At 46.9% G+C, this 17,504-nt stretch overlaps 1 protein-coding gene across 1 annotated transcript; it reads left to right on the forward strand.

Moving 5' to 3' along the window:
• Nucleotides 1–12,201: 12,201 nt before the first annotated feature.
• LOC118089060 (U4/U6 small nuclear ribonucleoprotein Prp4-like) lies at nucleotides 12,202–13,260 on the forward strand. The gene has a single exon (XM_035123440.2). The coding sequence runs from the start codon at nucleotides 12,257–12,259 to the stop codon at nucleotides 13,256–13,258; it is 1,002 nt and encodes a 333-aa protein (XP_034979331.2). The 5' UTR covers nucleotides 12,202–12,256; the 3' UTR covers nucleotides 13,259–13,260.
• The last annotated feature ends 4,244 nt before the right edge of the window (nucleotides 13,261–17,504 follow it).

Genomic DNA, 17,504 nt, shown 5'->3' on the forward strand with positions numbered 1-17,504 from the left:
CAGGAAGCTTCAATTGGTTCAGAAGCTAGGCAATCTGACCATGTTACTCCTCTTTGACACCAGTTACATTGGCTGTCTATTTGCTTCCAGGACTTATAGAAGATGCTGATATGGGTCTTAAACAATTTGGGACCAGGTTATCTGAAGGTCCACCTGAACTTTAGGATCAAGATCCTAAAGATTCCATTGGTGAAAGCGTTAGATTAGTGAGTACCATGGACAGAGCCCTTTCTGGTAAGGCTCCATATCAGGCATAGGCAAACTCGGCCCTCCAGATGTTTTGGGACTACAACTCCCATCATCGCTAGCTAACAGGACCAGTGGTAAGGGATAATGGGAGTTGTAGTCCCAAAACAGCTGGAGGACTGAGTTTGCCTATGCCTGCTCCATATCTCAAGAATATTATTCCCAAGGAAATAAAATTGATCGCCACTTTGTTGGCCTTTAAGAAGGCCTTAAGGCTTAAAGCCTGTTGTTGTTGTTCCAATGTGCATTTGGGTGAATTTATTATTGCTGTGTTCAGTTAACTGGCTTTACCTGCTGTTATATTTTATGTAGTTCCGTGTGGTTTATTGCTATTTCAAAAATTTTGAATGTTAATATTGTAGTGCGCTGATATACAGCAACCTGTATAAATCTGGGCTAAAGAGCTACTAATTAAACAAACTGAAAAAATTATTTCCCCAGGTCTTTGAAATGTGACATTATGCCATTGTTGTTGGGTTTATGCTACCTATTCCGACTGTGGCAGAACTTTGGCCCTCCAGATATTGTTGAACTACAGTTCCCATCATCCCTGCTCATTGGCCATGCTGGCTGGGACTGATGGATTTTTGAAGTTCTACAACATCTGGAGAGCCAAAGGTTCCCCACACCTGGTCTAACCTTGTCTGACAAGTCTCTCTCTCTCTCTCTCTCTCTCTCTCTCTCTCTCTCTCTCTCTCTCTCTCTCTCTCTCTCTCTCTCTCTCTCTCTCTCTGTGTGTGTGTGTGTGTGTGTGTGCATAGCCAAGCACACTACCTTGACCTGCCATCCCTATAGCCTTCTGTGAGTTAGAAGGGGACAGACTGAAGCAGAGAACCTATTTCTGCTCAATTAGGCCCCCTACATGATTTAGAATCTTGGAAAATCAGGCTCAATCTCACATGAGGAACCTACACTGGAGGGTAACGGAGATGGGAGAATGCCATACACTGTTCACATGTTAAGTGTTAGATGGTTTCCTGAGCAGCTGAAGAGCGCTTTACTTAGAAGCTAGCCTAAGGGGAACGTGACACACATGCGCTCGTGCACACGCAAATATGTACTGTATATTTGATGCAGTGAAAATCAACTCCATGTTTCCCCATCTCTGTGAATACAAAATCCAGTAAACACTCCTCCACCTCCATGGAATTCAATAATACATTAGCAACCAATTAAATAGCCAACCATTTGCTGCCCTTTGCGACACCCAAAACCAGTTGCTTGAGGTGGTTGCCATGCCATACCTAATGATAGGACTGGCCTTAACTCTCAAGAATTGTGTGCAGACACAGCTCTCCTGCACTCCGAATGTGGGACTTTGGTTCATTTCCTCGGCGAGCTGAGCGGCCATATTGTTCCTCGCATGGCTCAAGCCTTTGGCTCCAACTGCCCTTTGCTGGGGAAGAAGAAGAATTTCTCCTCCGTTCCGGTAGCCTGGGGTAGTGATTCCCCCCAAGAACATGCCCCGCTGAATCAGACCCACGGTTCATTTAATCCTGCTTCCGACAGTGGTCAGTCAAATACCTCTGGGAGGCCCAAAGGCACAAAGACTACAGCTCTCTCAACGTTGTCATTCCTCAGTATCTGCTGTTCAGAGAGATACGGCCTCTAAGCACACATCATGATACAGGTATACCAGTGTATATTGGAGAGGTGGATTTCTTCTCCTGTCCATTGGGGTGGCAGCCTCCCCAGTAATCAGTGTGACTGGCTAAAGTGGGCCACACTCTTACCCGACAAATTACCAGGCTCGTGAGCTGAAAGATTGCAAAATGTCTGCTGGTTTCTTGCCTTATTATTTTTGGCAGGGCTGCATATGTTCCCTGTGCTCATTCCATGAATCCAGCTGATTATTATTCCAATCACCAGAGGAAGAGAGAGAGTCACATTAATTTGTAGTAATTAATAGCACTGATGCATTTGACAGCGCATGTTAACAAGCCTCTTTGATTGTTTGGATCTCTAACTGCGGCCCATCTTGTTTGCATCACCTCCAAGGAATTCATAATATCAAAGCTTAACGGTATCTGATACTTGTCAAAATGCAATTTATAAAAGTTTAATTCTTTTATTGATTTAGTTTGGTTTTGATGCCTGCAGAGTCAGCTCCCTTGACAGAACTTAGCGGATTCAAATGCTTGTCACCAGCTCGGCCTCCTTTTTGCAGGGAACAATTGCCATAGGCCAAGCCAACAGGCATGGTTTAATTGCCATTAATTAAAAGCATAAATCTCTTTTTTCTTCAGTGGCTCTGCTCTTAAAGGAGGCTGCATCTCCCTCGCTTTTTCCTGTGTTTGTCAGAACACCTTCTGGCAAGCTGAGTTAACCCATTCCATCTTCCTTTAAAAATTCATTTTTTTATTTTTTATTTTTTTTATACAAAGAATACCCACAACACAAAAAACCTGGAAGAGTCTTTTGAAGCATCGCTCCTATGATCTGATGTGAAATGCATGCAGTTTGGTGATATTTAACAAACTGGATTTCTTCTTTATTGCAGTCTAATGAGGTCAAATGAATCCCTCCATGGGTTGTATACATGCTTAAATGGTTTCTGCATCAAATCCTTTTTGACAGCAAATAAAACAGCAGCCAAACAAAACATCAGCTACTTAAAATTGGCCAGAATGGTGTGTTTTTTATTTTATTTTATTTGAAAAAAATCAAAACAGTGTGATTTTTGTTAAGAGAGGAGGAAATGAAAACCCACATGTATTCTGACTGGGAGAGCGGCTAAGCAAATAGCTTTGCATGACCATTTTCATTTGAAATATGAGCAATTAGCGTGCGATCCTCATGGAGCCGAAAGAGGCTGAGTGCCATTCACAAGTCAACACAATAAGTGAGCCCAGCTCCCCTTCTCTGCCAGATATTCCTGGCTCTGCAACAAGTCCTACGGTGGACAGCTATGGATGTTCTGCACCCTAAGGCCTGGATCCCTTCTGCAAGCCCATCACTGGATAACTGCAGCATTAGGTGGTGGCTTCTGCATGTGTGAAAGAGCTACCACCGCTCTTAACACCAGAGATAAAGGGCTTTCATATTACCTTGAGCACAATAACATTCAGTGCATCCAGTCCACACTTTCAGCTACTGGTCCCCGAGTGCTGAGAAAGCAGAGGGTGTGTCCCTCTCCATTTAGGGGAAGGCTTAAAACCAGTGCTATTTTTCTAGAAAAAGAAATGCTGGAACTCACCATGAACTCCTCCCTTGTTCTCTTATAATGGTGACTTCTGGCGGGGGGGGGGGCAAACAGCCCTGCATAAAATCCAATCACTTCAATCTCAGTTTGGGAGAAAATCTAGGAGCAGGGGTGCCAGCTTGGTCCTGCGACTCTGGGTGCCTGGGGCTGTGGGTGCCATGCAACGTACATGGCCCTGGCACCAAAATTTCTGGGTTTCTGGCTCCTTGATGGGGAATTTTGTGGGTGCTTGGGCACTCAGGGTCCCAGGGAGTTGGCTCCTATGTCCAGGAGGCACTGACTTTGAGGCTGCACCTACCTGGAAGTAAGTCCCGTTGAACTCAATGGCGTTTACTTCTGAGTAGACATGTAAAGGATCACACTATAGTTTTATGTTTAGGGGTAACATCATCATTATTTATCTCACTATTTAGCTTTTGGCAAGATGTGTGTGTCCACATAATTATCTTCCTAACACATTAGCAACTTCATTTGTTTATCAATGACAGCGTCAAATCAATTGTTTTCCTAGGCTTCCAAATGTCACCCTTAAAATTTCTACATTCCCATTCTTCCCCCAAGCGCCACCCATGCTACTGTAAGAGGAAAGTGTCGCTGGAAGCAGATTAGTGTTTGAAAGCGTTTACACATATTAGTTTAGCTACTGCTTGTGCCAACATTAGCAAGATAGCAAGGAGCTACTGGAGATATATTAGGCTGCAAATAATGATAATGATGGTCCTTTTAAAAATGCTTTTCATTTCCTTTCTTTTTAATGAAGATGGGGAATGGAGAAGGAGGTGTGTGGGGTTTCTGTGTACATTGTCTCCTAGGACTGCAATCCTAAACATATCTCCTAGGGAGTAAGTCCCACTGAACATAAAATAAATTCAGAATAAAGCACACATAGGGTTGCTCTGCAGATCTCAGGTGAAACTGACAGCCATCATTATGTTTGTATCCCCTTCCTTTGCCCATTCACAAAACTCAGACACCTTTCCAACTTGTGTTTCAAACTTCAATGACCTTTTATTTTCAAGTGGACTTCAGGGATGACAAGCCTTTAGAAGATTTCATCAGTACAACTTCGTTTACTGTCAAGGATTGATTTCAGACACTTACACGCCACTTCTAAAGCGCTGAAAAAAACAGTGACTTATCAATGGCAGAGGTATGTTTTCTAACCCAGATCCTGAGTAATCCATAACTGCGGGACAAAGGCAACATCCAACTTAAGCTAAGTGTTTTGGTATGTGCATTTCTTTATTTGTTTGAGAAGCTTTCCTTCTTCTACCTTGTGTTTAGGACAAGCTTCCATTAAGCAGTTGGGAATAAAGTACGGTAGTTTAAACAACCCAATGCGGCAAATAGTGAAATCAATTTTTTTTAATGGCATCAGATAAAATAGGGATAAAAGAATGAGGAATGGCAGCAAGGGAGGGGGCAAAACAAAGTTCTTGTAGGAGGGAATTCCATACATGTGGGGGCCCTCACCCAAAAGGCCCCGTCTCTGTTACCTACCGACGTAACCAATTTTAGTGGTGGGTTGAAGATCAGGGGGTCTTGGTAGGTTTCGTATGTGTACGCAGTCCTTCAAATAAATAGATCCTGAACCATTGAATTCAGTGAGAGCGCTATCTCTCAGTGAAAGTGGCGGGATTTAAAAGGAGGTGGAACGCATGGTCTCTTTTGCATATGTAACTTCAAACACAGATTGTGCCTATCTAAAGTTTAAAAGGGTAAAAAAAAGTTAAAGGACCCCTGGATGGTAAAGTCCAGTCAAAGGCAACTATGGGGTTGCAGCGCTCATCTCGCTTTTGGGCCAAGGGAGCCGGCGTTTGTCCACAGTTTTCTGGGTCATGGGGCCAACATGACTAAACCACTTCTGGCTCAATGGGACACCGTGATGGAAACCAGAACACACAGGAATGCTGTTTACCTTCCCACCGCAGCGGTACCTATTTATTTACTTGCACTGGTGTGCTTTTGAACTTCTAGGTTGGCAGGAGCTGGGACAGAGCAATGAGAGCTCACCCTGTTGCGTGGATTCAAACTGCCAACCTTCTGATCAGCAAGCCTAAGAGGCTCAGTGGTTTAGACCCCAGCGCCACCCACATCCCCTATGTAAAGTAACCAAACCTGGGAGTGGGCAGGGTCCTCAGGGTGTTATAGTTAAAGTAGCAGGTGAGTAAGTGACCCACATAGAGTTTAATGGCAGCAAGGAAGGACCACCGCAAGTGATATATGCTTTGGAAGTTGAATGGCGGTGGTTTTCATTGTTGACCTTGCAGCATATCGCTGACTGGTTGGCCAAGTGTGGTTATGGAAGCACCATTTTTCATCTTCCTCTTTGGCAAGGATCAATCTTCTGTTTTGAGCTCCTTTGAGCTCCCTTGTCTTGCGTTCTTGGCAGCTGCTTCCTCCATCTATCAGGCTGTCATCTCCGTACTGGCCTTTGCCCCTCCACCTGGGAAGAAGCAACTGCATGGTACGTGCCTGATTTTAACTCCATTCCAGGGAAGAAAACGGTTCCACACCTTGTCGTACAAGCATAGGCATAGCCAAGAGGGGGGCAAGGTGGCAGCTGCCCCCCAAATCAATCAAATTTAATACATATTTGAGGTTCTGGCCCCCAACAAAAGCCTGCCCCCCCAAAAAAAAAATCCTGGCTACACCCATAATTACAAGGGGGCCATTTTCTTTGCTTGCCCAATGTAGAGATGCCCAGCCAAGGCACAGATGGGAAATTCTTCTCCCTGGATCAGTTTAAAAATCCCTATATAGTTTGAGGAAGCTGCATTTAAGCTCAATTGTCAAGGAGGGGCATGGACACCAATGGAGGGAACAATGTTAAACAGGCATAGCAAAGTGACAAAACCAGCCTTTGCTGGCCAGAAATTATTTTCAGCCTTGGTTGGAAAGATAGCGTAAATAGGAGATCGCTTTCCTTCTATTCACACTCTCCTCCCTTCCAATAAAGTCTACTTTCTTGCAAAGTCAACTAATGGAGCTTACTTCCAGGTAGATAATATAGCAGTACAGCTGCAGTTGTCAGCATACTTCCATGGGAGTAAGCCCCATTGAATTTAGCGGAACTTTCATGTTAGATTATAGGCCAAGGGAGCCGGTGTTTTAGAACTGTAGAGTTGGAAGGGGACCCGAGGGTCATCTAGTCCAACTCCCAACGTTGAGACTCTATGTACTTTATGGCTTTGAGAGCCTCCTTTCTTCAGATGCTGGCATAGGAGCCAAATCCTAGGGACCGAGTTCCCTTTGCTGCCCCCTCCCATAAAATATTTGAAGGCCCCACCCCAAAGTGGATGGGCATTGCCATTCAAATGGTGTGCACACACCACGTCTTATGATTGATTATACCTGGGGTACCCCAATAATCTATTCAAGTTGGCACCCTTGGGTGCTGGTGTATTTATTTCAAAATGTGGCAAGCCAATATTGCTGCATGGGGGGGGGGGCTCCTGTTCATTCTTGCTGAATTGGGGCCCTAGACTTTTTCTCCTAGGGCGGTATATTATTATTATTATTATTATTATTATTATTATTATTATTATTATTATTATTAGAGTCCTATCTGGATGGTGCCTACATTTACATGCTTACAAGTGTGCACAAACTAAACTCATCCTTCAATTTACACTTTTTCTCTGTTGCCATTTTTCCAATGTTTTTTTTTTAAAGGTTCCAGCCCTTCTCACTTTGACCTATATGGTATTTCTTCTTGAAGGTTTCGTTCCTTGGTCCCCTCACCTCCCAAACGCTTCCCCCCTTAAGTGTGTTCAATCAAGGGGGTGGTGGTTCCAATTAACCCTCCCCCCTCTACACCCCTCCGCCCCAGAAACAAACAAACAAACAAAAAGCAAAAGCAAAAAACCAGAGGGACGCTTTAATGGTCTTTTAAATTGACAAGTGAACAATGATTTTCGTATTGGTATCTGTCAAAGGTCCTAGAAAATCCTCTGCTGATAAGGCCCAACGCTTCCAATTAGAGGGCGAGCGGATCTGCAGCCCATAATGATTCCTGGGTCCCCCACAGAAACCGCTACAGACACTTATTGCAAATTACTGACAAAGAGCTGCTCTGTATTGATGAGAAGAAGTACAGGAGGATTTCCGTGTCCCCGTTAGGTAGGAGAGAACTCGTAATGAGAGAGCTTGACGCCTGGATTTCGCCTGATTCTCTCTCTCTCTCCCTCCCTCCCTCCCTCCCTCCCTCTCTCTCTCCCTCTCTCCCTTCTTCTTTCTCTTCCCCTTCCCCTTCTCCTTCTTCTTCCAGTCTTAAATCGCTGCCTTAAGTCTCTTCCTCTCCCCCCACAACTCTCTCCCTCTGCCACCGCCTCGCTTCCCACCAGCTTTAAGCGTGTTAGACACTTCTTCTCAGATTTTGTACATGAAGGCCACTAATTTGATGTCAGACTCAGGCATGGTTCTCATCAATATTATCTACGAGTCGCGTCTTATTGCAGCAGGAGCAGCAGCCAAGCTCTCCCTCCCTTCCCCAACCCGCCAAAGGAATCAAAACAAGGCAGCTTTTCTCTCCTTTCTTGATCAGGAGTTGCACTGGATCCGACCAAGAGAGAGGGGTGGGGAGAGGTGGAGGATGAAGCAATTAAAGCTCATTAGTGGAGACGGGCAAGGGAAACAGACAAAGCTGCTGTTTCCCCTGGAGAACTCTGCCTGCCCTGGTCTACACTACGTTACCCTGCATTAACTCTGGAGTAATTAATCCAGAGTACCAGGTTTTTTAAAATAAAATAAAATACACCCCACCCTGATCACAGAGGATTTCAGAAGAACATCTACTTACTGAAAGAGGGGAGCATTTGGCCTGACTTAGAGAAGGGCAGCGGTGTCCTAAGTGAGGCAAGGGGCACATCATTTCAACCTAAGCTACTTTGAGTTGCTGTTCAAGCTTGTGATCTGCTTCACTCCACTTCATCCAGAGGGGTGTTGGTGCCTGAAAGCTCCCTGAAACTTCTCCAAGGAAGTGATCTGAGTTTCTTCACTGTCTGGCCTCCCCTTGCTAAATCGTCTGACTTCAAAAATAGTTCCAAAGTCTTCAGAGAGGCAATTCTGATTTGAGGGAGGATTCCTTAGAAGTTGGTAACTGGTTCAAGATGAATTAGGCTGCAGTTCTCCTGACACCCATTTGGCCCATATGGTCCTTTGGGGTTGATACCCATTTCCTGGAAATAGGCGACCTTGATTGAACTGGGTAGAAGTCGTGGGACAGTAAAGGAAGATAGGAGAGGATATATTGTTTTGATACTATCCCTCTTCATTCATGCTAGTGAATAAGCAGCAGAGCACATTCCCTTTGCAACTTATTGGAAGCAAGCTGATGATTCGTTGGAATCCTTTAATTAAGGAGTCCAGTCTGGCTTGTTCAGTCTGGATTGCTCCTGGTAAAGGTAAAGGGACGCCTGAGCATTAGGTCCAGTCGTGACCGACTCTGGGGTTGCGCGCTCATCTCGCTCTATTGGCTGAGGGAGCCGGCGTATAGCTTCCAGGTCATGTGGCCAGCATGACAAAGCCGCTTCTGGCGAACCAGAGCAGTGCATGGAAACACCGTTTACCTTCCCGCTGTAGTGGTACCTATTTATCTACTTGCACTTTGACGTGCTTTCAAACTGCTAGGTTGGCAGGACCTGGGACCGAGCAACGGGAGCTCACCCCATCGCAGGGATTCGAACCGCCGACCTTCTGATTGGCAAGCTCTAGGCTCTGTGGTTCAGTCTGGATTGCTCCTGGTAACTTTCCCCTTTATTTCCCTCTTATAATAATAATAACACAGCACAGTCTTCTTTAAAAGTAAGACTAAAGTTTTACTCACATTCAGTTCACAGAAGTAATCTGAAGGCAAGCTTTTCCTTGTGGTTACAGTGAAAAGAAGTTGGAGCTATATCTCAGACTTTATGCTAGTGGGCTCCATCCTATGTGAAGGTTGAGCCATGTGCTGGCTAACAGCCAGGAGAGTCCAAGAGTAAGAGGAGGCATCCCCAAACTTCAGCCCCAGATGTTTTGGACTACAATTCCCATCATGCCTGACCACTAGTCCTGTTAGCTAGGGATCATGGGAGTTGTAGGCCAAAACATCTGGAGGGCCGAGAGTTTGGGGATGCCTGAGTAAGAGTCTAAGAGAGAGATGCTTGCATGGCCGGCCCTTTTATCTGGTCAGCTAGGGTCACGCCCATCTACCTGGTCACACACACGGGGAGGAAGCCCCAGATCAGGTATGACAGGAAGTCCTCCCTGTCTGGAGCCACATTCCCCTGTGTGCCCATTCTAGGCAACAGGAAGATGTTGTACTTGACTGCTCTAGTAATGATACGTCCCACAAAAGTGTGTAGGATCGTACAGTTTGTAATTTAATTGATTTTAATGCAACTTTTCCGGTGCAAGGATTTTAAGGATCGTAGCCGCTTCAAAAAAGGAATCGGTCTTTTGCTGAAAAGGCATCGGAACTTAAGCTTCAGATCAGATTTCGGATCTCCATGTTGTCAGTTTAGCCTTTCTGATTTTGCCCGTTTGGTTTTCATGGGAGCGCAACTGAAACCCTTTCTGTGTTAAATGGCTGGAGAAGGGTGACCCACTTATAGCTGCCCTATAAGCTATCAAAAAGTCCTTTTTCTAGGGGGGGTCGTTGCTTTCAACCCTAGTTCTGAGACATGGCTTCGGGCTTCCAATGAGTTCGCCGAGAGGAACCCGGGGTCTCTTAAGTGTCAAGATCGTGGAACTGAATTTCTGAAGGCTGTGGGTACCTCATTTCTCTCTCCCCCCCCCAAATAAAATTACTTCTGATTAGACATGGCCGGAATTGCGCCGTTTAAAAACCCTGGTCAATTTCCCGAAGCTCAAAAATGTGCCCAAATGGAAATTCTCTGTCTTTTCAAGAGCTTCTACTGGAGCGGGAGCCTCACCTCGCTCCTGCAAGCAGAGCTCCACCTCGCCGGTCTTGACAACCTCGGGTATGTCTTCCCAAAATCTCCTCGTTGCCCATAGCTGCCAAGTATCCCGTATCCGCCGGGAAAACCCCTTTTTTCTCACCGTTTCCCGGCGGTCTCCCGTTTGGCAGAGAATCCCGGCATTGTCCCTTAAATTCGATTCTTCCTGGCGGCCATTTTTCTGGTGCCGCTTTGCCCTTCTATGGGCACCAGAAAATGGCGGCGCCGGCGCCGGAAGTCGCTTCCGCGCATGACCGGAAGTTGCATGACGCGACTTCCGGTGGCGCTTCACCCTTCTATGGGCATCAGAAAATGTCGCTTTTACATGTTTCCGGTCATGCGCGGAAGCGACTTCCGGCGCTGGCACCGCCATTTTCTGGTGCCCATAGAAGGGCGAAGCACCACCGGAAGTTGCGTCACGCAACTTCCGGTCGTGCGCGCGCTGCCGATCCCGGATCTTTACGATCCGGACATGGCAGCTATGTCGTTGCCACCCAGAATGGATACCTCTGCGAATGAAGAGCCGGCCACTGTCAGGGCGGCTGCAGGGCTGAGATCCGGGAGATCAGCCCCCACCACCACCCCATTAAAGCTTAGAAATTCTACCGTGTGCCCTGAAGTCGTCACGCCTAACCTGCCTCCCAGGGGTGTTGTCAATGAGCAAGAAGGGAAGAGCAACCGTGAGATCTTCGCAAGGAGAGAAGGATTACGGATGATGTTCCCACTTCGATCTGACCCTGACATGTGTATTTCCACAAGAGTTCCATTAACTGGTTCTTCTCGGAGAAGGAGTTATATACAGTCTTCATTCTGTTCACTAAATGTATAGCTGATGATTAGCTGAATTAAAAATAAATGGGATTTTAAAAAAATAAAAATGGGACACGTTTTTTTATCCTGTATTTTACTCTGTGAACCTCCCTGAGTGAGATCCTATGATGAAGGGTGGCATATATAAATCAAATCTTTCTATCTATTTATCTATCAGCTCATCTCGTGTTCATGAGCGTAGCCGGGGGGGGGCAGCTGCTCCCCCTAAATCAAGTAAATAAAAATACTTAACTAACTGACCAACCGGTCGCCAGTCAGGAACGCGGAAGGTCTCAGCCCGCATCACCATGGAGCTCCAGGGAGGCTAGAGCGGCCCGCTCTCCGGGATGGAATGGAAAAGCACCATTGACTGTGGCGCTCCGCGAGGGCGGAAGGAGAGTCACTGTGCCGGAAGTGTGTTGTGGGGAGCCTGTTGTGTGTGAGTCCCCCACTACAGGGCCCCGGTCTGAGAGGAGGGGTAGGGAAAGCGCCATGGCTGCGTCGGATCGCCCCGGTGAATAAGGGTTCAAAAACAAAGGCCCCAGATGAAAGGGATGCTCCTCCTGCCAAGAAGGCCCCAATTTTCTATGGGAGCTTGGAGGAGAAAGAGCGAGAGCGTCTCCTCAAAGGGGAGTCTGGGATGATGGGCAAGGATGCGGTCAAAGCAGCTATTGAGGCTGGCAACATCAATATCACCAGTGGTGAAGTTTTTGACTTGGAAGAGCACATCAGTGAGAGCCAGGCAGAGGTAATGGCAGAGTTTGACCGCCGGAAGCGTGCCAGGCAAATCAATGTTTCCACAGATGACTCTGAGGTCAAGGCCTGCGTACGAGCCCTCAGGGAGCCCATCACACTTTTTGGAGAGGGCCCTGCAGAAAGGAGGAAGAGGCTACGTAATATTCTGTCTGTGGTTGGCACAGACGCATTGAAGAAGACCAAATGAGATGATGAGAAGTCCAAGAAATCAAAAGAGGAGTATCAGCAAATCTGGTACCATGAAGGACCAAATGCCTTGAAGACGGCCAGACTGTGGATCGCCAACTACTCCCTCCCTCGGGCAATGAAGCGATTGGAGGAAGCCTGGCTGCTCAATGAGGTCCCTGAGGCCACACGGACATCCCAGAAACAGGAGCTGCACAAATCTCTAAGGTCTTTGAATAATTTCTGCAGCCAAATTGGGGGCGACCGCCCTATCTCCTATTGCAGCTTCAGCCCCAACTCCAAGCTCCTGGCTACAGCTTGCTGGAGTGGTCTCTGTAAGATGTGGTCAGTGCCGGATTGTAATCTCATCCACACTTTGCGAGGGCACAACACCAACGTTGGAGCCATTGCCTTTCACCCCAAGGCAACCATCTCCCTGGACAAGAAGGACATCAACCTGGCTTCATGCGCAGCGGATGGCTCTGTCAAACTCTGGAGTCTTGAAACCAGTGAACCAGTGGCTGACATTGAGGGACACACAGTGAGAGTAGCCCGGGTGGCATGGCATCCCTCTGGCAGGTTTCTGGGCACCACCTGCTATGACCACTCTTGGCGCCTGTGGGACCTGGAGGCTCAGGAGGAGATCTTGCACCAGGAGGGGCACAGCAAAGGAGTCTACGACATCGCCTTCCATGTTGACGGCTCCCTTTCTGCCACTGGTGGCCTTGATGCATTTGGCCGCGTGTGGGATCTGCGCACGGGGCATTGTATCATGTTTTTGGAGGGTCATCTCAAGGAGATCTATGGAATCAACTTTTCCCCTAACGGGTACCACATTGCCACAGGCAGCGGCGACAACACCTGTAAAGTGTGGGATCTCCGCCAGAGAAAGTGCATCTACACCATCCCTGCCCATCAGAACCTGGTGACAGGAGTGAAGTTTGAACCAAATCATGGCAACTTCTTGCTTACCGGAGCTTACGACCACACAGCCAAGGTCTGGACGCACCCAGGCTCATCCCCGCTGAAAACCTTGGCAGGACACGAGGGCAAAGTCATGGGCTTGGACATCTCCCTGGACGGGCAGCTGATCGCCACATGCTCTTATGACAGGACTTTCAAGCTTTGGGTGGCAGAGTAGGGGGAAGGAGCATTTCCGCTAGATTGGCCCTGCCTGCTCCTGCAGCCAAGGAAAGCAGCGTGCTGTGACACCCTGGGCCTCCGCCACAGATCAGGGCATGGCTTGATCGCTTCTGGGATACTGCCTCCTCCTCACACATGCACACCCTCTGGTCAGGCCAAGCTGAGTTTGAGAATGCCTTCCCTATTGCATTTTGCTTTAGTTGTGTCCTCTCGGGTGGTAACAGAGCTGGTAGGGTGGGTTGTTCTGGTTGTTGTTGTTCTGGTTGTTATTTGGGAGTGGGGGGTGACAGCTTCTTCTTACTTGGACAGAGACTTTTCTTGAAAAACGACACCCTAACATTAAAGCAGAGTGGCTGCTTGAAAATAGTGGGGGGGGGACTAACTGACCAACCGCGTTGCAGATAGCCCATTGATCCTGCCCCCCCCCAAACATAAATTCTGGCTATGCCTATACCCGTACTTAGGATAAAATGTTGTTGTTGTTGAAGAAGAAGAAGAAGAAGAAGAAGAAGAAGAAGAAGAAGAAGAAGAAGAAGAAGAAGAAGAAGAAGTTACATCTCTGCAAATGTTTTTCCCCTCTCAATTGCATCACAGGAGGTGTAGATGTGAGCGACCTGGCTTGCCTTTTTCCCAGATCACCTTGCTAAGGTTCATCCTCCTGATGGACCCTGTACTGTAGCTGACCCCTCCTCCCTTCTCTCCCTCTCTCTTTCTCTCCCTCCGCGGCCCTTTCCCCCCTTTCCTCTTTCATTTCAAAAGGGCAAAAGTCTTGGTCGTGAGCGTTTTGCCCCGCAGTTGCTGCCACGGGCGATGTTGGCCTCAGCTGCTCCATCAAAGCCACTGGGCTAACGGCTCCTGACTGCACTTAGCTTTGTTTCCCTGAGATGGTCATATCACATCAAGCGGGCCACATGTGACATTACAGCCGTAACTTTAAGCATTTTGTTGCTATCTGCAGAGCTTGGGAAGCCACATTGCCGATTGGCGATGCACGCGGGGGGGGGGGGTGATTTGCGGTGGAGAAGGGGGTGGGGCTTGGGGGGGGGGAGAGAGAGAGAATGTATATATATACATTTTGGCAGGCCCTCGCACATTGATGTCAGATAATGGCCTATTATTGTTCTCCTTGATATGGCCAGTTTTAGAAGGAAGGAAGGAAGCTCTCCTCTGTCGCCTCCTCCTCCTCCTCCGCCCCCCACCTACGAAATCCTCCCCTCTCTCTCTCCCCCCCCCTCCCCAACCCCAACTCCACATCGCCTCTCCTTCTCCCTCTTTGCATTTGAATTTCCAGATAATAGGCTTTGACTTCTGGCTGCACGTTTATGGGTCTTTTCATGTTATCAACTTAGCTCATAGCGTGGAACTAAAGAACACAGACTGTAAGTGACAGGCCAGCCAGTCAGCAAGGCAGGGCTGTCAGTATCTCTCATCCACTAATGATTTCCCTTTAGTCTATTTTCTGTCTCATTGGCCGTTTCCTTCAAAAACAAAATTGCTCATTTAAATTCTCCTGCCTGGGGCATTTTGGTCTTCAAATATTGTTGGAAAGTGAAAGGATTAGGCAAAATATGCTTTTTTAAAATGTTAATATATTTTCTGGTTCACTTTCTCCTCTGAGGCCAATTAGGAAATTTCTGCTGGCTGCATTAATGTCAAACTGACAACCTCGGCTATAATTACACTGTGCTTGAAACCTAACTTTCACTTGTGGGGGAGATGGCTGCGTCTGGCAGTGACATTGAATTCACTCTGCCAGCTTTTGATCATTTAATCATTGCTCGCTTTCTTTTCCTCTTTGCTAGCTGATTATTTCACCTTTTATTCCGGCGCTTGCAAAATGCAGTGTTGTCTTTCATGATTCACAGTTGCATTTTGCAAGGCTCATTAGTGCCATTGTTTCTTCAATTTGCTGTGCACGGGAACGGATGGTTCCTTCAAGTGCAGCAACCAGATGTAAGTTGTTTACCTACTTGATTCGCCACATACATTGTACTTATTTGACTTTAAAAATGCAGCCGCGCTTTGAAAAGCAACGAGGGGGTCTTCCCCTCCCCTTCCCCTCTTTTTTTTGCATTCCAAAAGCAATAAAATAAAATAAAATAAATGCAAGACCTTGTAGATTTTCATCCTATGCTTGAGAAGCACGCCGGTGGCTGGTGTGGGGAACACACACTCTCTGGGTGTGCTGGATTTCCTTGGCAGATGGGAGCCACAGGAAACCAAATCGAATCAGCTTCCCATGGCCACACCTTCAACAGCTTCCCTATATCTAAGGCCAAAGAAGGTTAGACCGTGGCTCTTTTGGTTGTTGGTGTAAAAAAAGGGGGGGGTTACTGAGAGGCAATCTGGTCTACCTAGAAATTCTCCCATTAATCCTAAATGTGTGTGATAGGATCACCCTGTTGTAGTGACGAGAGTGCACTTTGCATATGCTCTGAAGCCCTCATTTTTCAGGTTTACGCAGCACATGATTCCTAGCTGAAACGGAGTCCTGCTTAAGAGCAACGTTGATGAAATCAGTAGATTTCAGCTCTCTAAAATCTTCGTGGCAGGGGAGGCTTTGACAAAATTAATTAAATGCCACACTTCAGACCCCCTCTATTTGTGCCCTCTATTCCCAAGACAGATGAAAGCCGTTTGATTGAAAGCAGATTTTCCCAGATCTAGCGCTAATCATGCGATAGAAATGGATCGGCTTGCTTTATCGGACTTTTTGAGATAAGGCCCCAATGGGCTGCCCTCGTTGACAGGCGCCCCCTCCCATTGAAGAAAGGACCCCTCCCACCAACAGACACCCCAACTTCGCAGACCAGTGAGACGGAAGGAGTCGGATTTGAACCAATCGACAATCCGATCCACAAACGGGATTTGATAAAGAGGGGTCGAAATATACTCTGTCAGAAGGCTGAAACAGGCCCTTTGATTTGAATGAGATAACACCGGGTTAAAAATCGGAGCTGGAGAGCTGCAGGTGGGTCCAGATGAAGACATTTAACCCAAAACCAAAAGGACCCCCTAGTTTAATGAAATCTAATTCAATCTAGTCTAATTGGGACATGGCAGATATGGAATATAAGACTATTAATGGTTATTATTAGCCACAATGGCTATATTCTACCTACTAATGTTTTATTATGCTTTTATATTTATTGGAAGCTGCCTAGAGTGGCTGAAACAACCCAGTCAGATGGGCAGGGTATTATTATCATTATCATTATTATTATTATTATTAAGGTGGAGGATTGACTACAGCCAAGCTTCCTTTTTCAGATGTGCTATTTTGTGGGGAGATGAGCGGTTGTCCCCACAACAGATATTACAGGTCTGTTGCTTGCTGCCTCAGAATCTCAGAGTCTCCAGGTCTAATTGGAGAAATCCTATGTTGCAGGGATGATGGAAGTGGTAGTTCAGCAACATCTTGAAGGCCAGGAGTGTCATAGGGTGCCCCAACAGAAATATAGTGTCCCAATCAAGGGAAGCAATGCCCCTGCTCTATGGTGTCTTGGTCAGACCATACCAGGAATACTGTGTTCAGTTCTGGGCACCACAATTGAAGGATATTGACAAGGTGGAACATGTGCTGAGGGGGAAACAAGATGATCAAGGGCCTGGAAACCAAGCCATATGAGGAACGGTTGAAGGAGCTGGGTATGTTTAGCCTGGAAAAGAGGGGACAGAGAGGAGATAGGATAGCCATCTTCAAGTATATAAAGGGCTGTCACATGGAAGAAGGAACAAGTTTGTTTTCTTCTTTGGAGGCTAAGACTCAAACCATTGGCTTCAAATTACATGAAATGAGGTTCCAACTTAACATTAGAAGAACTTTGTGATGTTAAGACCTGTTCAATAGTGGAACAAACTCCCTCGGAAGGTGGTGGACCTTCCTTCATTGGGGAGGTTGGGTGTCATGGATGCTTTAGCTGAGATTCCTGCATTGCAGGGGTTTGGACTAGAGGACACGGACTTCCAACTCTACGATTCTATGATTCCATCCCTGTTCTGAGGGATCTCCACTACCGCACCCCAAACTCCTGGACCATCTAGTCTGAAGTTATTGGGACCCCCTCCTCTTTTCCTCGACTGCAGCCTCTTCCCCCACCGTCCTGTAAAAACAGATGGTATGTGGGAAGGGGCTGAGATCGCAACACCACAAGCGCCTGATTCCCAGCGTGTGTCCCACAGCAAAACAATTTGAATCGTCTTTCCCCAACCGAAAACCCCTTTCTCGAGATCCGCACAAAAAC

The sequence above is a fragment of the Zootoca vivipara genome, chromosome 7 (assembly GCF_963506605.1).
Source record: "Zootoca vivipara chromosome 7, rZooViv1.1, whole genome shotgun sequence".
NCBI lineage: Eukaryota > Metazoa > Chordata > Lepidosauria > Squamata > Lacertidae > Zootoca > Zootoca vivipara.